Source organism: Sander vitreus, chromosome 8, assembly GCF_031162955.1.
Source record: "Sander vitreus isolate 19-12246 chromosome 8, sanVit1, whole genome shotgun sequence".
NCBI classification, from domain to species: domain Eukaryota; kingdom Metazoa; phylum Chordata; class Actinopteri; order Perciformes; family Percidae; genus Sander; species Sander vitreus.
Genome location: NC_135862.1, coordinates 11,142,057 through 11,164,950, shown reverse-complemented (window position 1 = coordinate 11,164,950; position 22,894 = coordinate 11,142,057). Strand labels below are relative to the sequence as shown.

Here is a 22,894-nt window from a genome sequence, read left to right as displayed (position 1 = left end):
GACATGGATGTAAAATAACAGAAATGTTAGCTCCTACTATTAATAGCGATATTAGCGGTACTCAAATACGAGTATACAGTATATTGACCATATAATACTAATTTCACTGTAAATCGAGCATTGTTTTTATAATGTGTCGCTGGAGTCATAATAGTAAATTTAATAAGTTTCACAGGATGTCACAATGCTAAGTTCTGAAAGTGGAAATGAGGTAGGGCTTTGTTCAACATCCTCCAAAATGAATTGGCATTAACGGAAACTAATTTGATAATTGATTAATCATTTAACAGACATACAATAAATAATAAATAGACATATGAAAAGAAACTTTACACGAACATCTTATCGTTGTGGGAAATATTCAGTTACATAGATGTAGTTACTGCAAAAGTGTCGTTTGGTGAACACATCTCCGCAGCAGTTTCAGCTTGATGGTTTCTTATTGATCCTCAAGTGTTCTTTTCAAGTACGTGATTTGTTTTTCACAGGTGCTGCAATCATGTGGCTCCTGACTTGTGAGTTTAAATAGAAATCTACTTGTCTGTATACTCTTAGAGGGGCTGCTTTTCACCAGTGCGGGCTCTTCTCATGTAGACCTTCAAATAATTATACGCCTGAAAGCTCTCCCACGTTTTATGACTTCTTACCTGTGTGGATTCTCATGTGGACTGTCAAGTCACCACTACTTTTGAAACCTTTCCCACATGTTTTGCATGAATATGGCATCTCACGATCTTTTATGACGATTCAATACTGATCTATCACTGAAACTTTTCCCACAGGTCTTGCACCCGTGTGGATTCTAAGGGTTTTCTATTAGGGGGCCTGTTCCAGAGCCCACTCACTCTGACATCTCTCTAGCAGTGCATGTAAAGGACCTGAGAATGTGTGTGTATTTCAGGCCTGTGTGTAATAACAACAGAGGGTAAACTGTAATTTCCCATTGGGGAATCAATAAAGAGTATAAATTAAATTATAAAAATTCTCATGTAGACTCAGGGCTTCTTATCTGTGCGGACTTGTTTCTTGTGTCACTACAATAGTGAATTGGACTTCAAATATTTGCCACACGTGCCACATTTTAACTACTCTTTACCTGTGTGGGTATTGAGGCAAATCCCTGACAAGTTAGAATTGTTTACATTGTTACTGTGGCTTTTGTGTTGTCTCTTCTTTGGTTCTGGTTGATCCTGAGTCTCCATGCTTGCCTCCACTCTCATTTTGGCTCTCAGGTTCATCAGAGTTGTGAGAGAGGAGACAGGGGTCACGGTTATGTTTTGGCAGCGCAGAAATTTTAAAAGAAATATAGTTTAGAGGTTTTTCCTCCTGCACAATTGAGTTTCATTGATACATGTTCAGAGTCTGATCACCTTCCTTCGGTATTCATATTCATACCACTGTCTATATTGTACATACTGTACCTATAGTGTATACACCTGTTCACATCATACCTCCAGCATTTATTCTGTGTATGTTTACTTTTAGCACAACCTGTACTTACACTTACTGCCCTGCTTACTTCTACTGTACATAGCATATTCATACAACTAACTGTTAATACTGTTCATACTGGATTCAGTCATTCATTTATTGTTTCTGTGTTCTGCCAAACATTTGTCCCATCCCACATGGGATTACATCACTATTTTACATACATCTTTGGTCATGCATATACAAAGCATGTGGGGGAAAAAGAGCTTTTTTTTTCCTTCTCCCAGGCTTTCTCCACATTACTGGCTAATTTATGTAAACAGCCACCTCAGTCTTTGTGCATGATCCATATTTATAAAATCATTATCTCATTATATCTTACTTGCATTGTGCTGTTTCCGATAAAAGGGACAGTAGAAAACAAATGGAACTAATTTTCTATATCGTTAAGACAACACATTGGACAGCTCATCTTTTCTTCTTCTAATTAACATACCGTCCACTTTTAACAGTCTAAGGTAAGATACCAGATCTCAACTGAGCACATACAGATCTTTGCTTTTTAGACAAATTATAAACATAATTCTACGTACCATATTCAGTTTTCATCATCATAAAAATATGAAATTTTAGTCCATATATTTTGTTTTGGATCATTTTTTTTAGTGAGAAAGGCACAAGATTAACAATATTACACATCACAGATTTGGCCCTTTTTCTTTCTTTTTTTCACCCCATCCCTTAACACACACACACACACATACAATGTAAAACAGTGTTTCTGGAAAAAAAACTTTCCAAATACTCCCAAATCTCTTGCTGCTGCATCTCCTGTCCAGCACAATCTAGATTTTGATGTCCTCTCCCTCCCCCAGCTCTCTGTAGCAGGCCCTGTTGGGTGTCTATCTCCATGACCACTAAATGTATCCAATAGTTGCTATTAGTTATCCGTTTCCTGCATAAACCCAGTAACATTTCTCCAGTCTCAACGTGAAGGGCACATACAGGTGAAGTTCTTACTGCCACCACACATAAAAAAAAAAACTAGTTTTCTGAAATATCTTCCACGTGTTTTTGAATTATAGAGCTTCTGACCTGAATGGGTGCAACAACTGGGACCTCTGTGCTGCAGTTGTTCAACCTCTCAACCGTGTGCGATCTCATGTGGCCTCTTAAGTGCCCGATGCATCTGAAAGATCTCCCACATGGTTCGCAAGTATAAGACTTCTCACCGGTGTGGATTCTCATATGGCTTCTTAAGTTACTGCTACATCTGAAAGCTTTCCCACATGTTTTGCACGTATAAGACTTCTCACCTGTGTGGATTCTCATATGTCTTTTCAAACCTGAAATGGCACAAAATCCTTTGCCGCAGGTCTTGCAAAGGTTTGGCCTCTCACCTGTGTGCATTCTCATGTGACCTATTAAGTGACTGCTAGCTCGGAAACATTTCCCACATGTTTGGCAAGAATATGGTTTCTCACCTGTATGGGTTTTCATATGATAGTTCAATGATGACACCTGAGGAAATCTTTTCCCACATGTTTTGCAAAGATATGGATTCTCACCCGTATGGGTTCTCATATGAATCTTCAATGATGATATCGAACTCAAGCATCTCCCACATGTTTCGCAAGAAAACAGCTTCACACCTGTATGGGTTCTTATATGATAGTTCAAAGATGATAGGTAATTGAATCTTTTCCCACATGTTTCACAAGAATACAGCTTCTCACCTGTGTGGGTTATTTTATGACCGTTCAATGTATCAGTGAATCTTTTACACAAGGTCAGAGTCTGATCTTCACTTTTATTGTAAGTAGGAGTCAACATAAAGGCATCAGTCTCCTGCTTCAGTTCAAGCTGCTCTCCCTCCTCACTGGTGCAGAGTTCCTCCTGTTCCTCCTCTTTAATCTGTGGAGGCTCTGGCTCCTCTTGGTCCACACTGGAGTTCCTCTCCTGAATACAGAGCTGCTGCTGGTCAGCGAGAACCTCCTCCTCCTTACAGACATGTTGCTGTGGGAGCTCTGGAGGGAAAAAAAAAGATGAAAAGTAATAGGATAAAAAAATAAGATAAATGCAAAATATCCTCGAGGATCTCAAATCTCTCTCCCCCTCGACCCTCTCAGCCTCCCTAACCAGTAAAATATCTGCCTGCCCTCCACCACTTATTGATAATATCTCAAATCTGGTTAGTTATTATAATGACACACTCTCCCATCAAAACCAAAAGTCACATTCACACACTCTGCTCCCTGGTATAATCCTGAACTCCACCATATGAAATCCTGTAAGCGCCAGCTTGAAAGACTTTCCAAGAAAACTGGTTTAACAGTGCATCTCCAAGCCTACACAGACTACCTCCAGCAATACAAAGACACTCTCATCACAGCAGCAGCAAACACTGTCCTGTCCTGTTAGTAGTGTCCTGTACACTGTCCTGGGAGTCACAGGCTCCGTGCTGTGTCATGGAGTCACAGCACAGTGTACAGGACAGTGTCCGACTGTCCCGGGACAGTCATGGGAGTAACAGGACAGTGTACAGGACAGTTTTTGCTGCCACTGCTTCTCCATCACAGCCCAGTCATCCTACTACTTAAAGCTCATACACGTTGGCTCCAACAACCCCAATACTCTCTTATCCACAATAAGTTCTCAAACCCAGTGACAACACCTCTGAATCCTTCACAGTCAACAAGTGCAACTCTTTCCTTTAATTTTTTCAAACAAAAATGAACACCATCTACAGTACCCTGACCTGACAACCTCCCCACCTTTATTTCCTTTTTAAAACTCTGTAAAGTGTCTTTGAGTGTTGCAAAAAGCGCTATATAAATAAAATGCATTATTATTATTATTATTACTGTGATGGTAGAAGAACGGACATTGAGCAATTAAATACAACACGTAGCTAGTCTTTAAACCATTCGAATCCTATATGAGTCATACTCCTCTGATCGTTTTAAAAAAGATCCTCGAGGTTTTACACACCTATCCTGTGTAACTTGATTTCAGGTTTCCAAACGACATCCAGCAGTCTGCGTTGGCGATCGATCTCTTCTTTGTACTCGACGATAGTTTTTTCAAAAACTCCGAATATTTCTTCAGCAGCCGCAGTTAGTCGCTCGTTGACAAACTGTCTAAAATACTGAACTACAGCCATTTTTGCTCAATTAGGCTACAAGTGAAATAATTATCTGCACTTGCACTATGACTTTGATATAGCTAGTCGTCCAGCTATTTGGGCATGCAACTAGCTACAAGCGCTACCAAAGAGGCGCTACTGTTGTTTACTTCCGCTGGGTGTCACACTAGCTAAGTTCCGACAACGGAAGTGCCGGCTTTCAACTGCTGTCATTTTTTTCAAAACTTAACATAACTTACTCCCCTACACTTATATTTATCCATCTTTAAAAAGGCATCTAATGCCCAACTTATCTTATTGCCAACTGAAAGAACTTGTGCATCACCAATGGCCTATGTCAGAGCCCGGCGTCTACGGAGAGCCTGTTCACTCCCTAGCTTGCTGTAAAGCAGTTTTTTTGTTTTTTTTTTACTTTTTTTTTTAATTGCAAATAAAGGGTACACATCACATGTGAATAGCCAAAACATACATAACATACAACAATTAAAAAAATAAACAAAATATAAAACAAGATTGCCAGGGGAAGCTTATAGGCCATTACAAAGGGAAAGAGGACCATATGTTGACAGTTTTAACAGCCTTTTTGTTGTTTGAGCCAGAAATCAGATTAATATAATGTTCAACTTCATGGAGAAAAAGTACAAAACTAGGTTTTTTAGCGCTGAATTTACACTTATGAATGTGAAATTTTGCCAAAAGAATTAATACATTTATAATGAAGTACATATTTTCTTTGCTATGGCTTTTATAAAAGCAAAAAATAACATCCTTCCACAATAAGGCAAAGTCTTTATAAATATGGTCAATAATGAATCTGCTGAGGTACGATGTGTATGACGTCATTGACATTTTAAAAGGCTTTTTAGAACAAAAAAGCGACTTTTAAAAAAACTCTAACACCCAGCAGTGTGCGAGTTCAGAAGCCGGAAGTTCTCCCCTCTGGCAGCACCTATTAATTTACAAAAGGTCCAAAGTAACTAGGGAGGCTGGCAGCACTTTCCACACGTCATTTTAGAGTAAATAAGACATTTATTGTTTACATATAGGTAAAATAAAATGATAAAAAGGTAGGTGAACTAAAAAAGTCCACAGCTATTTTAATGTACACAGACCCACGGTTAGCATTGCTAGGTCTCTGTCATGATTGACAGGTCGGCCTGTAGCCACACCCTTAAAGTATAAACTGCTTTATCATCAATTTTAAAATATATGGGAATATAATTTACAACATGAACATTTTGCTGTATTGAAGAAGACTTGAAACTTGCGATTAAAACATTAAATTCATGGGGCGCCTTGGTAGCTCACCTGGTAGAGCGCCCGCGCAAAGGCTCAGTCACAGGGTTTGAATCCAACATGTGGCCCTTTGCTGCATGTGTTATCCCCCTCTCTCTCTCTCTCCCCGCTTTCCTGGCTGCAACTATCCTATCCATTAAAGGCCAAAATGCCACAAAAAACCCCGAAAAAAAACATAAACTCATGTTTACGTAGGGCCATTTTCCATACTCACAGCACTGCTTTCTTCTATGGTTTATATATTGGCATATTCGTACGACTGTTAATACTTTAATACTGTTCATACTGCCAATACTGCTCATACTCATTCATTTATTTTTGTTTCTGTGTCATGCCAAACATCTGTCCCATCCCACATGGGATTACAAGACATCACTATTTTACATACATCTTCCAGTCTTGTGTATACTTCAGCATGGGGAAACGGAAAAATACAAAGAGCTTTATTCTCTTCTCCCAGGCTTTCTCCACATTACTGGCTAATGTATATGTTTCACATGTAAACAGCCACCTCAGTTTTTGTGCATGATCCATATTTACAAAATCAATATCCAGTTTTAGGACAGTTAGGACAATTCCAAGGGCCCATGACTGACAGGGGCCCCCAAAAAATAGGTAAAAACTAATATAAAAATATTAAACCATCATCATTCAGTATATATATTTCAAATATAATAATACAATTAATGGTCTCTTTGTTTTTGGCAGTAAAAGTTAAATATCCCCATTGACCAAAAAGTAAACATCCATATAGACCGACCACCTCCCTATATCTGCATGAAATGGTTTGGTCTTGCCGTAGAGCACTCAGTGACGGTGTTTAGTTGCAGTCAGTAGATGCGGCAGAACTACAGTGACCACAATGTTGTCAAGTAACGTTAAATCAAAGTCTGGTTTTCAAAAAAGGAAAGAGAGAAAAGAGAGAGAGAGGAAAGACAAAGGAAAGTGTGTCAAACTGTAACCCAGTTTTTCACCAAGAAAGGTGGGTAGCCTATAGTCTGTGAGTGGTATTAACCTGTTGGCTTAATGTCCATAGTGAAATAAGCTAGCTAGCTACAGACTAGTGTTAGCCTACATTTAATCACCATTTAATCAGTGCAGGGAAACGTTTAGCAAGATATTCATATTAAATCATTGTCCCTGCCCTTTTTAGCAGACTTAACAACAGATGAGTCAGCAGCACCCCAGTCTCCCCCTAACTGTGCCCCTCCCTGTCCCAGTGAAGAAGGTGAGCAACATTGTGTTCAATGACATGCCAGTTAGCATCATTGCAGGGAGACTGTGAGGATTTCTCTTTCATTAATAATTATAATAACTAATAATAATAATTTTGTAAAGAGAATTTTCCATTTTGTCAAATTCTAGTACTAGTATTGAACTACAAGAAGCAAGACAGTTGCAAGCCTTTAATTAGAGTTATGTAAAGCTTTTGATGGGACAGTTAGGTCCTAGAGATGTGGTGACAACAGCTGCGCAGAGGGGGGCCCAATTTGATTTTTTGTCATGGAGCCCAAAATTGCTGGCAGCGCCCCTGTCTGCCTCTATGTATTAATGTTCATGGGTAGCCTAAATGGGTTCCATTCAGACCTTAACATGAAGTCTTTCATTGTAAGATGTCAACAAGATTCAATAAGACATTTTCACCTGGCTATACCTAATGTTTAGATCTGTTATGGTATTTATGCAAATTACCACATACGTAATTAGATTATGCACCGTTTGCCCATGTTAACAATTTAAAAAACTTGTAATACATTTTTTGTTTGTCTTAATGTAAGTAATGAACTCAGTAATTTTCATGGTGGTATCTAAAGTTTAAAATGTTTACCCTATTCACGTGAGAAAAAGAATGAATAGGCGTATGAATAGGCTATATTTGGGTCTTTTTCGAAACTTTCCCCTAATGGGATTCTTCCTGGCTTTTTTTTTCCTTACTCAGGACATATTGAGGATACAAAATCAGTTGAGTTTGCTTCTGTTGCAATTTGTTCAAGGTTGACCCCCATTTTGGCTTAAAATGACTGGCCTAATACTAAAACTATGTAAAGTATCAACAAATGGCAAAGGCCAAATAAAAGTTGAACGGGCTCATAATGATAGCTGTATTTGGTTGCCCATTATATAATGATACATTGAAAGAATATATTAATATGACCACCAAATTTTGCAAGTAGACTGCTTCCCATCTGTGTGGATTATCAGGTGTCTCTGCAACAGGGAATTACACTATAACTATCTGACTAATTAACTATAGATTTATTTTTGTTTCTGTGTCATGCCACAAGGGATTACAAGACATCACTATTTCACATACATCTTCCAGTCTTGCATATACAAAGCATGTGGAAAAGGAAAAAGAGCAGAAACAAAAAAAACAGAACAAAAACAGTATCCCGAATAGCTGTTCACATAAGAAAACTATTAGATATCTACAGATTATCTTGGTAAATAGTTTTTTTTCTCTCTTCTCCCAAGCTTTCTCTACATTACTGGCTAATGTATATGTTTCACATGTAAACAGCCATATTTACAAAATGAATATTAATTTTTATTTTCCTAAACAACGCATCGCACTGTTCATATTTAAAAGCACAGTCGGTCTGACAACACAGACAGATTCGCTTTTCTTCTTCTAGATTAACATACCGTCCACTTTCAACAGTCAAGGTAAGATATCAGATCTCAACTGAGCACATAAAAAATGTCATTGAAAAAAATCTTTTATCATTAAATCATCTTAAATCACCTTTTATGAAATTGTTATGTAATCAATCTTTACACTAGGTACTGCAGGTAGATGAGGGTTTTCTAAAGGGATTTTTTTTTCTGTTTTAATAAACAATCTCCATGTATTACACCACTCAGAGTAGGAGAGCATCTGCTGCATTTTGTCTTTGGAAGGTGACAGTGAAACGATGTCTGCATACAAAAGAGAATACGTATCATTCCCTTCCCACTTCTTTGGCCAATTCATTTTAATATCTAGTGTATTCATAAACCTTAATGTTTATTCAACATTTTGTTTATTCTCTTCTGTACTTTACTCTGCATTTTACTGCTTTTCTGTACTTCTGGTTAGATGCTAAACTGCATTTTGTTGTCTTAGTAAGCCTACTCGTACTCTGTGCAATGGCAATACATTTGAATCTCCAATCTAATATTTATATTCCTTATAACTTACTAACTCACTAAATCTGCACTTTTATTTCTTGCCTTCATTTGAAGTAGTCTAAAATCTACCAACAGTGTTTCTGGAAAAAAAAAACTTTCCAAATACTCCCAAATATCTTGCTGCTGCATCTCCTGTCCAGCAAAAACTACATTTTGATGTCCTCTCCCTCTCCCAGCTGGTCTGTAGCAGGCCTGGTTGGGTGTCATCTCCATGACCACTAAATGTATCCAATAGTTGACCAAAGCTCTTTCCTGCATAAACCCAGTGGGATTTCTCCTGTCTCAACCTGAAGGGCACATACAGGTGAAGTTCTTACTGCCCATATACATTTAAAAATTAAACAAAAATGTTTTTCTTCAACATGTTATGCAAAAATATGGTTTCTCACCAGTGTTGGCTTGAGAAGTCATGTTAACCAACAAGTCACTATTCATTCTGAAATATTTCCATATGTTTTCGAGTTATAGAGCTTCTCACCTGAATGGGTGTGACTACAATTGGAACCCCTGCGCTGCAGTTGTCCAACTTTTCACCCGCATGCGTTTTCATGTGACCTTTTAAGTTAGTGATACATCTGAAAGATCTCCCACATGTCTTGCAAGTATAAGACTTCTGACCTGTGTGGATTCTCATATGTCTTTTCAACCCTGAAAAGGCACAAAATCCTTTACTGCAGGTCTTGCAAAGGTTTGGCTTCTCACCTGTGTGGAATCTCATGTGGCTTTTTAAGTTACTGCTACATCTGAAATCTTTTCCACATGTTTCACAAGTAATCGGCTTCTCACCTGTGTGGATTCTCATGTGTCTTTTCAATCCTGAAATGGAACAGAATCCTTTCCCACAGGTATTGCAAAGGTACGGCTTCTCACCTGTGTGGATTCTCATGTGGCGTATCAAGTGACCACCAAGTCTGAAAGCTTTACCACATGTTTCGCAAATATACGGCTTCTCCCCTGTGTGAATTCTCATGTGGCCTATCACGTGACTGCTAGATCGGAAATATTTCCCACATGTTTTGCAAGAATACGGCTTCTCACCTGTGTGGATTCTCATGTGGGCTTTTAAGTTATTGGTAGATCTGAAATCTTTCCCACATGCTTTGCAAGAATATGGCTTCTCATTTGTGTGGACTTTTAGGTGTTTCTGCAATTCTGAATTATTCCGGAAATCTTTCTCACACATGTGACATTTTAAAGACTTTTTACCTGTTTGAGTTTTACGTTGAATCCTTGACAAGTTAGAGTTGTTTACATTGTTACTGTGACTGTTGCTTTTGTGTTGTCTTTTCTTTGGTTCTGGCTCTGCATTTCTGGTTGATCCTGAGTCTCCATGCTTGCCTCCACTCTGATTTTGGCTCTCAGCTTCATGAGAGTTGTGAGAGAGGAGACAGGGGTCACAGTTATGTTTCGGTACCACAGAGCTTTTAACTGAAATGTAGTTTAGAGGCTGTTCCTCCACCACACTGATACTTAAGTTCAGAGTCTGGTCTTCACTTTCACCATGAGTAGGAGTCAACATAAAGGCATCAGTCTCCTGCTTCAGTTCAAGCTGCTCTCCCTCCTCACTGGTGCAGAGTTCCTCCTGTTCCTCCTCTTTAATCTGTGGAGGCTCTGGCTCCTCTTGGTCCACACTGGAGTTCCTCTCCTGAATACAGAGCTGCTGCTGGTCAGCGAGAACCTCCTCCTCCTCCTCCTTACAGACATGTTGCTGTGGGAGCTCTTAAGGGAAAAAAGATGAAAAGTAATAGGATACTAATGTTACTGTGATGGTAGAAGAAATAAACACAACACGTAACGTTATGTCGTTGAAACCATTAGGATCCTATATGAGTCAAATTCCTGTTAGTTTTTAAAAACCATAAGGTTTTACACACCTATCCTGTGTAACTTGATTTCAGGTTTCCAAACGACATCCAGCAGTCTGCGCTGACGATCGATCTCTTCTTTGTACTCGACGATAGCTTTTTCAAAAACTCCGAATATTTCTTCAGCAGCCGCAGTTAGTCGCTTGTTGACAAACTGTCTCAAATACTGAACTGCAGACATTGTTTCTTAATTGTAACTGGAATAATTTTCTGCACTACGACCACAGTATCAGCTTCACGTCTGCTTGCATGCAGTTACAGCTACAAGCGCTTCTGTTGTTTACTTCCATAAGGTGTTACACTGTTACGTTCCGACAGCGGAAGTGCGGCAGCTTTTCTTTCCGCTTTGAACTGATGGCATTCATTTGATTCTAAACTTGTAACACCAGTAGAAAGTATGTACATCGATCTCGCTTTATTCCGTGGAATCCAAGGAAATTTGCTACTATTTAATAAACCAAAGATGATAGTTTTTTCAAAAACTCCGAATATTTCTTCACAGCAGCAAGTAGTCGCTCGTTGACAAACTGTCTCAAACACTGAACTGCAGCCATTGTTGCAACTGAAATACTAAGCTAAGGTAAGCGCCCTTGTTGTTTACTTCCGCTGGGTGTCACAGTGTTAAGTTCCGACAGTGGAAATGCGGCAGCTTTTCTTTCCGCAATAATTGATGGCATTTTATTTAAAACGTCTGTTTTAACGTCACTAGTAAGGATATCGTCTATCTAATCTCGCTTCATCCCACAAATGAATTTGGTTACAGTAATTACAGAATTTTTCATTAAAAAAAATAACAAATAGAAAGTGGTTGAAACACAAATTTAGACCAGCCTGTCAGTCTTTTGAAGTCCAACTCGACTAGCTGCTTATTCCCGTGTTACACACTAGAAATAACTGCAGGATGCTGGTCTTTTGCAAATGACATCAGGAAAATGCTCTTATACACACGGTCATCCACATCACACCATTAGTTTTACAGCCACTACTGTGCACTCACTGTTAAACAAAGACTCCCATGATATAAAAGACTGTGGTTGTTCCGAAAATGCTGTTCAAACATAATTTAATGTATATAGAAAGATGCACATATTGCATAACTGTGCAATTATGCATGCATGTGAAAAAAAAGTAAAAAAAAACAAAAACAAAACACAAACAAAATAAATAAATAAAAAACAGAACAAAAACAGTATCCCAAATTAGCAAAATATTGACATAAAAAACTGATTTATGCAGATTATCTTGGGAAAGAGCTTTTTTTCTCTCTTCTCCAAAGCTTTCTCTACATCAGGGGTCTTCAACGTTTTTTAAGCCAAGGGCCCCTTAACTGAAAGAGAGACGGATCAGGGACCCCCTACTACATATATTGTATAAAATGAAGTTGCATATTAATCTGGTCCTACAATAACTTTTAGGGCAGCCTAAAGCATTTATAGATACCTTTTTTTGCATAGAATACTAAGTTATTCAAATAGCTTAATAATTGTTGGCATGATTTTATAAATCATGTTTTAATGTTAACCCTTAAATGTGAAACACATGTGAAACAGTCAATCCTTTGGGATGAACTGTATCTGTGGATGGCTACCTTAGTGACTACATTACCTATTGGCCAGTAAGCCTATCATCAGTGGGGATTTATATTTGCTAATAATATGTTGGAATCATGTTAAGACTTTTTCATTTTTGAAAAATTTGGAGGCCCCCCCTGGACCCCCTGTTGAAGATCCCTGCTCTAAATTACTGGCTAATTTAAATGTTTCAAATGTAAACAGCCATTTATTTTTAACCAACTTCATATGTTCTCAATCATATTCATTTGTCTAAGATACTGCATAGTACTACAACTGAAATACTTAGGACTACAACACAGTCTTCCAGCTGCATTCGGATTCAGCTAAAGCTACCATCACTCCTGTATACTTCCGCTGGGTGTCACACTGTTGAATTCCGACAGTGGAAGTGTGACAAATTAGCAATATTACTGTCCTGTTAATCGTGATGTTATTTCAATGTTGGGTAATACTTTTAGAAAGATGCTTTACTTTTAAATTACACTAGGCCAATTTTGCATGTTTTCACTCAGAATAAATCGTAGAATTAATTATCTGTACAGAAACAACTGAATCTGGGTTAAATAATAGGCTATGTCTATTTGGATTGGCCTATACAGTATGTTAATCTGCGCCTCTTTATACAGAGCGATTTACTGCGAGAACAGATTCTCACAACATGCATATGTCATATTTGCTGTTTTGCATAGCTTTTTTTATCATGCAAAGATGTCATTCTCATGTATTGGTGGGGCAACTAAAATGTTCTGTAGGCCTACGTCTAATTTCAGTGATTTTTATAATGCCAGTAACGTTTCTCACGAGACCCATTTATTTACATAACGACCCATGGAAATAGGGGATTATCTGCCAAATGCCCGCGCCTGCTTTGACAGATGGCAAAACACCCACTGTGTTAAACGGTATCTATTGGGGTCAATGCTGCTGCGTGTAGCCGACTACCTTCCACTGTATTCCTACAGCAATATGCAGGAGTCCAAGGCAGCGTGGCACACATGTAGCCCTTTCTCCAATGTCTGCACACCTGCCTTTAGCTACGTTGGTGCTATTCAAATATAGTACCTCATCCTGTGTTGGGGTTGGGGTAATATGTGCCAGTTATAATATTTCTCTTACAGTCTGCTTTTAATACTTGATGCATAATAACCCTAAGTAAACACTTTGTCCAGGGCATGATATTACTCATTTTGTGTTTTCCTTTTGAATCCCAGTGATTCCCCTGTTTTTGCATCCAATTTTAACCACAATGCGCGTCCACGAGCCCAGGTTCGCTTTGCATCTCGTCAAAACAAAGCGGGGGCGAGCCAGTGAGCGAGCGAGTGGCGGCGCGTGCCTCATGAATGAGTCCCCCTCCAAAGCACAGCAGGTCGGACCCTTCATCCGCCTGCACCCTGATGCCCGTGTGGGTGCGCAGACCAGCGGGGAACAGTAGAGGAGCCAGCTGCTGAGCCCGAACAGTAAACACTTCGCATTAGTGCTACATGACCGTTTCATCCAGTGAGGAACAACACGACAGGATAAAGGCACGGTGAGTGCAGGCTACAGTGGGCGGGCAGAGACGCATGACATGACAACTTTTTGGCCATTATCATACAGTTTCTATCCATAGGTGGACTTTATGACGCATCTGTGCCCGTCTGTGTGTGCACATAAGACAGACACGTTGTTTACAGTGCTACTTTGCATTATTCTTTCTTCCACGCAGGTAGAAAAAATAGAAAACCCTCCACGTACGCACGAATGGCTGTACATTCCTCCCTGTAGGATAAACGTGGACTGTTGATTGCGTGTCTGGACGATTGGTTGCTATCTTATGTCGAATAAACATGACGGGGCAGTACAGTGGGATATCAATAGGCCAGAAAAGCAATAGAGATAGATATTGGAAGTGTTATCGATCTGACTGTAGTCGCTCCTAAAAGGAGGAGGGGTGAACAAAAGCAGAAATGCCCAGACTGGCGTGGCATGGTATGTCGGGTAGACAGTGTGTAGTCTGTCTCTGTGCCTCTGGCTCTGATGTGATCTTACTGTAATGCAACTGCATGCCAAATACTCCTGAAAACGCACCATTCACCCATTTTATACTTGCATGCGGGGTGGTGAAGGAGGCTCGTGTTGTGTCTTTGTCTGTAGAGTGAAAGCCTAGACTGTTGTTCTCGCCTCTGACCAGGGGATGGTGCTTTACTATGCCCAGCATGTTTCTATGGGTAGGTAAACACCCAAATAGACTATAATACTGTACTGTCATACGGGCTCTGTGGCCTTTACAGGAATAATTCACACTCATACTCTACATGCACACACATGCATTTCCCCTTTTTTCTCTGATGCAACGTGTGTGTGTGTGTGTGTGTGTGTGTGTGTGTGTGTGTGTGTGTGTGTGTGTGTGTGTGTGATTATACGGTTAGGGTGGAGCTAAACTATGTGATTGCAAAACACTTAGATAGTGTTGAAATAACAGAATAAAGGAAAGGATTTCACACTACAACTCCCCTAAGGAGGCTGCAAATGTGTTACTTGGGTTTCTCCTGTACCCTTATGACCGTACGTTTTACTTTAATTTGTTTTGTCTGTGTATTCTAGTGCTCTTAGTGTTCCTTGTATCATTCATTGTCTCAAAGCAAGTGGTAACAGGAGTATCAGAGCCTTGTGATCACTGCCGTATGTTTTATGTGCCTTTGATGGTATGTTTACCTTCAGTCAAAGCTTAATAACCATTTCTTTATCGTCTCCTTTCTATATATTCAGATGCTTGATGGACTCAGGCGGAGGCACGCCTCCCGGCCCTCCTCACGACCCCTGTCACTCAACTTCAGCACCTTCTCTGCCCCTCCCCCGAGCCCAGACATGGAAAGCAGCAGTGAGCATCCAATCAGGAGGTGAGGCTCAGTTCCTGTGATTAAAATTTCACAACACACAGCATCCTGTAAAATGCATGAAATATTAATTAGCATTTATAAAAATTCCACCATCTCTTCTCACAAAAGATTTCATCAAGCGGCTGAGCTTTGCTTGCAACACTTTGACCTAATGATAATGATCTCCTGGTGGGATGTTTGATTGAGTTTGTACACTTGCTTTCCATGTTTTCTGTGTCTCTGTGAACGTGGGTGTGGAAAGGGGGGGGGGGGGGGGTCTGTTGTTTACTGCTGTGCTGTCAGCAGAGAGTTTCTGGACTGCGTGGGTTTGAACTCATCATTTCTTCTTCTTCTTCTTCTTCTTCTTCTTCTTCTTCTTCTTCTTCTTCTTCAAAGTGCTAGTTTTCACCTGTACGTCCTGAAAATATGCAAACAGTAAATACGCTAAACCTCTTTTAGCGGGGAGGTTGTCTTATGTAGAGCGACAGTCAACAATGTTAGCTTATGTTTTTGCTAAACTGCCTGTTTTTAATCACTATGGACACCATGTCATTTATAGTCCCTGTGAAATTTCTATTTAAAATTGTTAATTGTTTTTTAAATTTGTCATACCTGCCCAGGGACTATAGGTGGAAATTAGCAATTGTTGCTATAACCTGACATATTCTCTTGTTTAACAAGTTTAATGTTTATTTGTGCATTGTCCCTGTTTCAAATAAATCAATTTCCATTCCATTCCATTGCAGATATATCATATCAGTATATGTTGGCCAATAAGTAGTGAGAAATGTATGTACATAAATCCCAAAGATACGTTTTGATAGTTTTGTCTTCATTACACAGTTTGTCCACCAGAGAGCCCTGACAAGTTTATTTTTCAAAATGTCCCGCTCAGTACATTTAGTACTGTACTGATTTTAAAACTGATGAGTAGATTGATACCACCCGTGTGTATGGTAAATATAAAGCTGCAGCAGCAGCCAATTAGCTTAACTTGCCATAAAGACTGCAAACAGATGGAAACTGCTAGCCTGACTCTTTTGAAAGGTAACAAAGTCTGCTTTCCAGGACACATTATATCTACTTTATTTTAATCCAAGCAAGACTTAAAGTGTAAAAGACACATACAAGGGCTATGTGGTTAATCTCTTAATCGTCAGTGACCTACCAGTGCTGGGTCAGTCATTACAAACTCTATTTTTAACTTTTTTCTTCATTATTGTTTTAAAATTATTATTCTACTAGAGATTATGGCTGGCGAATATATAAGTGGTGTATTGATATTGTGTTATGAGACTAGATATCGTCTTAGATTGTGGATATGACATAGGTGTTGTCTTGGCTTTAAAGGCTCATTTTCTGAACTTAACAGATGTTTAAGCTGTTCTAAAAATATTTTGGGAAAGCACCAATATTCAATCCTACAATATTATCACAATATCACTATGGAGGTATTTGGTAAATTAGATTTCCAGCCTAACTAGAGATCCCAAAATTTCTAAAGGTACCAAACATGTCAGGTTGGATTTGGGGAAATGTATCCAAAAAGATGCACAAGACATCCAGAATATGTCTAATGGGTCCTGGGTTTGAATATTTCATTCATAGTTCAAACAAGCTGATACACAACCTATATGTGGTACTGTCAGACAGTGTAGAAAAAGATTATTTTTCCAACGTTTAAACTATTTAAGGGGATATAAAAGAGGAGACACTGGACATTTAAACCCTTAAATATCTATATAATTATCAGCTTCAAAGATCCAGTATCGGTCGGGCTTTAGTCTCACACATTGCACTGCTTTTTTACTTTTTTTGTTGTCCTGCACCAGCTGTGATGAAAATGGAAGAGCAGGAAAACCTTCTTTATTGTCCCACATTGTGTCACTGCTTCCTATCCCTGTTGTTGTTGATACCGTAATAAGCTGGGCGACTTCCTCCTCCACCTCCTCGCTGTACAGTGACAAGCACAACAAGTCCCAACTGTTTCAGTCTGCTTATACTGCAGTTCCTCTGGCATCTGTGCTCTGCATACATATTCCTTTGCATCAATGATTGTATTGTATTAAAAGAGAGGCAGAGAAGGAGGACGAGTCTGCCCGCCATCAGTGCATGTGCTATTGTTTCCTCCTCTTCTGAGACCTCGAGCAGAGCTGTGGCCAACCTCTCGGATTGGCTCCACCCATGCTGCTCTTAATGTGCTGCCCCTCTCTCACCATGCATCATTCTGTCCTACTTCTCTTCTCCTCTGTCACCGGCCGCTCTTTCTATTGTCATTGTGCTTTTTCCCTCTCTGCGTACTCTATCCCTCTCCCAGACTCACGCTGCTTATGTTCTCCCCTCCAGCTATCTCCTCGTGTTTCTGTTCTGTGTCTCTGTATGTCAGCTTATAGCCTGACCTTCTTTCTCTCCTGTCCACTACTTAGTGCATACTCTTGTTTCTTTCCACTTCCTCTATATGTCCCTCATGAGGACTCTGCACCGGCTGAAGTTGATGAGCTCCCCCAGCCTCAGCGAGCTGGGGAAAAGCGAGAAAAGTTCACCAGAGGACAGAGGAGAGAAGCAGAAGAGGGCAGGAGCCAACGCCACCTGGAACAGGTATGCCAAATACAATCAAGGTGCAAAAACAATTGTAGTGGCTCAAATGCATTTTGAACAATTATGTAGACAAGTTTGTGTGTTTGCTGTGTTGCAGCATCCACAACGCTGTCATCGCAGTCTTCCAGAAGAAAGGTTTGGCAGATAACGAACTCTACGTCCTCAACGAAGGTGTCCGGTAAGTTTAGAGAGAAACAGAAACAGCCACACACATTCACACAGTACAGAGAAAACATCATTATTTTAGACTGTTGATGTCATTTTGTGCTATAATCAGTATAATTACTGTCTGTCCTACGTTTGCTGGCTGGACATTTTCTTGTGAATGAGTTTGTTTGTGTACTGTATGTGGGCATAGGGAGTCATGTGGTCATGCCAGATATCTATTATCTTTTCAAACCAGACCCGTCACTTCTATCACATCAGCCTCCATTACAGCCCAGTAAACATATTTCCATGTACAGAAAAACCACAAGGAAGTTAACACACATTTCTTCAACTAGATAAGAAAGTGTTGCTTATAACTCTGGAAAAAAGAGTGCTTAGTAGATATTTCTTGTACATGTACATGTAATGTAGTTAAGTAATTAATTGCAGGTTGTAAACTCCTTATTCACACAGAAATGATAAAATAAATACTGGCAATACTGTCCATCCTGTGATTATTGATTGTTGTGTTTGAGTCACAAAGTGAAGCAATAGCCACATTTGTTTCCTCAGGCATCTGTTAAAGACTGAGCTTGGGTTTTTCTTCACAGAATACCTTCAGGTAATACACTTTTAATATTCAATGAAATAGGACTGGGATTAGTACATGGCTGCAAAACACCATTCAGATAAATAAAAGCAGTGGTGTCTCAGATATTTATATTTATATTTAATGGCATATTTTCACTTTATTTCACAGAACCAGTTGCTTACAAAAGGCATGGTCATTCTTCGGGATAAAATAAGGTTCTACGAAGGTATGGCTGACTGGATAAATGGTCTGAATACATTTCGTAGTGGTCTGTGCCCGTGAATTAAACGCGAATCAACTGTCTTATTAAGTACTTCCTGTGTGACTGATGCAGGTCAGAAGTTACTTGACTCTCTGGCAGAGACCTGGGACTTCTTCTTCTGTGATGTTCTCTCGATGCTGCAGGCCATCTTCCATCCGGTTCAGGTACACAAACATCTAGTCATCTGGTTTTTGTCTTTGCTGCACGTAGGATCAACAACCTTAACTAATGAACCTTTACTGGATGGTGATAATTGTTGCTTAGTTCTGCTGTTTTCTGTGTCCTTATTGTGTGCAGGGTAAGGAGCCCTCTGTGCGACAGCTAGCTCTGCTTCACTTCAGAAACACCATAGTTCTGAGCGTAAAGTTAGAGGACGCAGTGTCTCGACCTCGGGCCCGCGTGCCCCCCTCGGTTACACAGATGCTGCTTATTCTACAGGTAGGCCTGCAGGCCAAACCTAAAGGCCTGTTTCCTCACTCAGTTTTTTTTTTTTCTTTCTGACCCAACAAGTCAAAACAGCATCAAATTACGTTTTTTTGAGCTTTGCACATGGTCACTAATCACATAAGGGTGAACCACTATCCCAGATGATAATCACCTGCAGTTTTGCATCTTCGGTCGAGCTCCAATGTAATGTCTAGACATGAATATACACATATCAGACTGAATGGCATAAACTAATGACTGTTTTCATTATCAATTGATCTGGTGTTCTTTTTAAATTATTAACATTTAATCAACAACGTCAAAAATGAACAAATTATCTCCACAAAAACCTTGTACACAGGTTTCTGATTCTGATTCAGAGCCAACAGTGACATTTGATTATTTTCTTTTCGTTTATTCCCATTGCTGTTATTGCTTTATTGTACGATACTATTATTTTTGATTGTTTCTTAGTGTGTGATCTACATTAAAACAACAAAGTTATTCAATTTACACTGATATGTGTCAGAGAAATGCACCGCGTTCTTACATGTTAGAAGCTGCAAGAAGAAAATGTTAGATATTTTTATTTTATAAACGGCTTATTCTGTGAATTAAATATCAAAATTGTCATTTATTACTTTTCCCATGGTCTTGATGATTTTTTTCTATTGGTGTGACTCTGATGCCTGTCTGTCTGTTAGGGGGTCCATGAGTCACGCGGTGTTAATGAGGACTACTTGAGGCTCGAGTCCATGATTCAGAAGGTGGTCTCGCCCTACCTGGGCACACACGGGCTTTACTCTGGGGATGGTGCTGAGGACCATTGCTGTGTTCTGGGTGAGAAAGTGAACTCAAAAGTAGGGTAATGGGCGCCTGGATAGCTCAGTTGGTAAAGCGGGGCACCCATATATAGAGGTTTACTCCTCGACGCGGCGGGCCCGGGTTCAACTCCAACCTGCGGCACTTTGCTGCATGTCATTCTCCCCTTTCATGTTTTCAGCTGTCTTGTCAAATAAAGGCCTAAAAATGCCCCCAAAAAAAACAGGGAAAAAAAGCTGAGAAATAATGCCACGTGTCTGACAAGTGACATAAATTAAACACCCTCCCGCCTTTTTTCTTGTCTTTTAGAGAAGCGTTTACCGTGGGGCTGGTCCAAGTCTACGGACCAACCGTCTAAAAACCCTGTGGTACGATCGAAAAGCTACAATATCCCTCTGCTGCTGACCCCTGTGGCTGAATATGACCCAGATGCCAGCTCTGTTGGCAGTGGAGGAATTCGGCGCCACTCGGCCTGTGAGATTATAACATGCCTGGAGGAACAAGGACTGGCCTACGCTGACTTGGCCTCATCTGAACTGTCTGGCCCCTCCTCAAACAGGCTGTGTGTGGGCTCTCAGTTCAATGGTATGTCACAGATTAAGATGTCTAAAAGAAAAACAATCATAATGTAATAATTCATAATAATCCAGTACCCTGTCATTCACAGGTATTGTACAAGCGGGAGCGAGTGCCATGGACTTGCCTCTTTCGTCTCCCTGTATCCTTCCACTTCATTCCTCAGGAGCTCTGCACGGCACTGAGGCCACAACAACAATGACTGATCTAAGTAAGGGTGCATCCTCCACGCCACCCAGTGAATCATCCAGCCCTGAAACCATTATTGGACAAGTGCTAGAGTCTGCAGACTCAGACTCAGATGGGATATTTATTGATTTCCCACCTCACTCCTCAGAGGCTATGGGGTACTGCCGCGAGAGCAGGCAGAGCACTGTGTAGCTGTGGTTGCCTTTAGGAACACACGCACACACACACACACACACACACACACACCCCTTTTCAGTGTGTACGTTGATAATCTGTGGAACAGATTTAAGATAAAACTACATTTCATTAAGTTGGTACCATTTTCCTTTGTTACAAGTCAATTCCAAGTGCTTTCACTGATGAGTGAAAACCTCGCAACTTTAACATGTCTAATTTTTAAGAGCTAAGAAAACATCTTTGTCCAACTAATTACAAAGCAAATACCAGTGGAATTATTATTATTAAAGGACTGAAATGTTTCACCAGGTTTTTGATTTGAAGACACCGTAGCTGTGACTTTACCCAAGCTTTTTATCCTGAGCCTTCAAATATTTTCATAAACCCAAATAAATCAGATTAAGACACAAGTCTGGTGATATTCTATATTTTTCTTATAGACAACAAATTCCATGAAAAGACCAAAATCAATGATACATTGATCCCAGGAAGTTTGCTTCTGTAACCAAAGCCTGATTTATTTTATTCTACTGCCACAGACCTCAATTTTGTCCAAAAACTACTAAAAAACACATTAATGAGCCACATAGTTGCACTGACATGTTTCTTCTTTTTGATGAACATAGGCACTGTAGTTTATTTTGACTCAATCCAACATACACATTGCTTGTACTGTAAATACTCAATGTATATTAATCTGTGGCTGGAAAAAGTCCCCAGCAAATGCAATATTTATGCTAAAAACTACAGTGCTCAGCTATTGAAGGGACTTATTTAGCTTGAATTTTAAACTATATTATTGTGACTCATTTTTAAAGATTTATGTCTTTAGTATAAACAAATGGGTTTGGAGCTGAGACATGCTGGGGGAGTCAGAGTATTGAGAGATGGACTAACACATTGGTGGTTTTGGTCTTTTCATAAGATATGTTGACAATATCAAAAATATACACTATAGTTGATATTAACCCATAAAGGAGCATGTAATCTTTCAACTGGGGTTAAAATGGAGTTATGAGGTTTTCAAACGGCATTAGTTTCTTACCTCTAGTGGAGGAGATGGCCATTAAAGCCACCATTTACATGGAAAAGTGACAGAAAGTTAACATATTTATCATGGATTTTTTTTGTATATGTGTATTTTGAATCTCGCAACTGTTTACGCTTCGTTGTCTGCCTCTTGGCAGTAACACAGTAATGAGGTCTTCTGCTCTCTCTTTTGTACGACATCTTATGAAAATGTGGACTGTTGAATTGTTTTCATTGTCAGCGGCGGTTAGAGGTCTAATGCAAACTTCACTTCTTAGAGCAAACATCAGTGTGACAGCATTTGCTTTTCTGTATTAGCTCTGTACAGCAGGACTTTAAGGAATGACAATGTTTATTGTTTACATTTGATAAAGACATGAACATTTTGACTGAATGTTGTCTCACACACTGTATTTTGCACCACCACTACCTTGTAAATAAAATGCTTTGTTGGTTTTTAGGACAGCTAGATAGTGTAAAGTGAGCTTTTACCTTTAAATGACTTGAGATTTTAATAAGGGCTTTTTAACAGAATCTTTTTCAAACGATGTTTTACCTCAAGCGTTTTGTACTTTACTTTTTTTGACAATCTATGATGTCCATGAAGTTGTTCTTTGTATTAATTTGTTATACTAGCCCAGTAAAAATTAAATAAATTTGAATAGTATTTAAAAACATGGGTTATCGCCTTCTATTTTAAACAATGGATTCATTATAAATATAATATGTTCTGATT

The 22,894-nt window shown here is 39.4% G+C and overlaps 2 protein-coding genes across 5 annotated transcripts; one reads left to right on the top strand and one right to left on the bottom strand.

The window, feature by feature from the left end:
• Nucleotides 1-2,070: 2,070 nt before the first annotated feature.
• Nucleotides 2,071-11,656, bottom strand: LOC144522021 (uncharacterized). Of its 3 annotated transcripts, none has more exons than XM_078256767.1 (3): nt 10,918-11,645; nt 10,250-10,762; nt 2,071-3,458 (listed from the first exon to the last, which is right to left on the bottom strand). In XM_078256767.1, the coding sequence occupies exons 1-3, from the start codon at nt 11,087-11,089 to the stop codon at nt 2,476-2,478; spliced, it is 1,668 nt and encodes a 555-aa protein (XP_078112893.1). In that variant the 5' UTR covers nt 11,090-11,645; the 3' UTR covers nt 2,071-2,475. The 3 variants fall into 3 exon arrangements, with proteins under 3 accessions (XP_078112893.1, XP_078112895.1, XP_078112896.1); XM_078256769.1 differs by lacking the exon at nt 2,071-3,458 and adding an exon at nt 4,594-5,525 and having other exon boundaries at nt 10,918-11,656; XM_078256770.1 differs by lacking the exon at nt 2,071-3,458 and adding an exon at nt 8,110-9,330 and having other exon boundaries at nt 10,918-11,650.
• Nucleotides 11,657-13,770: 2,114 nt separating this feature from the next.
• prr5a (proline rich 5a (renal)) lies at nt 13,771-22,552 on the top strand. 2 transcript variants are annotated; one of them, XM_078256772.1, is made up of 11 exons: nt 13,771-14,010; nt 15,231-15,361; nt 17,813-17,938; nt 18,036-18,116; nt 18,659-18,707; nt 18,846-18,903; nt 19,012-19,103; nt 19,237-19,377; nt 20,070-20,205; nt 20,497-20,772; nt 20,855-22,552. In XM_078256772.1, exons 2-11 carry the CDS (start codon nt 15,231-15,233, stop codon nt 21,142-21,144), a joined length of 1,380 nt encoding a protein of 459 aa, XP_078112898.1. In that variant the 5' UTR covers nt 13,771-14,010; the 3' UTR covers nt 21,145-22,552. The 2 variants fall into 2 exon arrangements, with proteins under 2 accessions (XP_078112898.1, XP_078112897.1); XM_078256771.1 differs by lacking the exon at nt 13,771-14,010 and adding an exon at nt 14,937-15,026.
• The last annotated feature ends 342 nt before the right edge of the window (nt 22,553-22,894 follow it).

Excerpts from the sequence above, each read along its gene's own strand:
- LOC144522021 (XM_078256767.1), bottom strand. The coding sequence starts at position 11,089 with ATGTCTGCAGTTCAGTATTTGAGACAGTTTGTCAACAAGCGACTAACT. Across the intron at positions 10,763-10,917 it reads AATCAAGTTACACAGGATAG|AGCTCCCACAGCAACATGTC; the intron begins GTGTGTAAAACC and ends TTTTCCCTTAAG. Across the intron at positions 3,459-10,249 it reads TCAACGTAAAACTCAAACAG|AGCTCCCACAGCAACATGTC; the intron begins GTAAAAAGTCTT and ends TTTTCCCTCCAG.
- prr5a (XM_078256771.1), top strand. The coding sequence starts at position 14,991 with ATGTGTTACTTGGGTTTCTCCTGTACCCTTATGACC. Across the intron at positions 18,904-19,011 it reads TAAAATAAGGTTCTACGAAG|GTCAGAAGTTACTTGACTCT; the intron begins GTATGGCTGACT and ends TGACTGATGCAG. Across the intron at positions 19,104-19,236 it reads CCATCTTCCATCCGGTTCAG|GGTAAGGAGCCCTCTGTGCG; the intron begins GTACACAAACAT and ends TATTGTGTGCAG.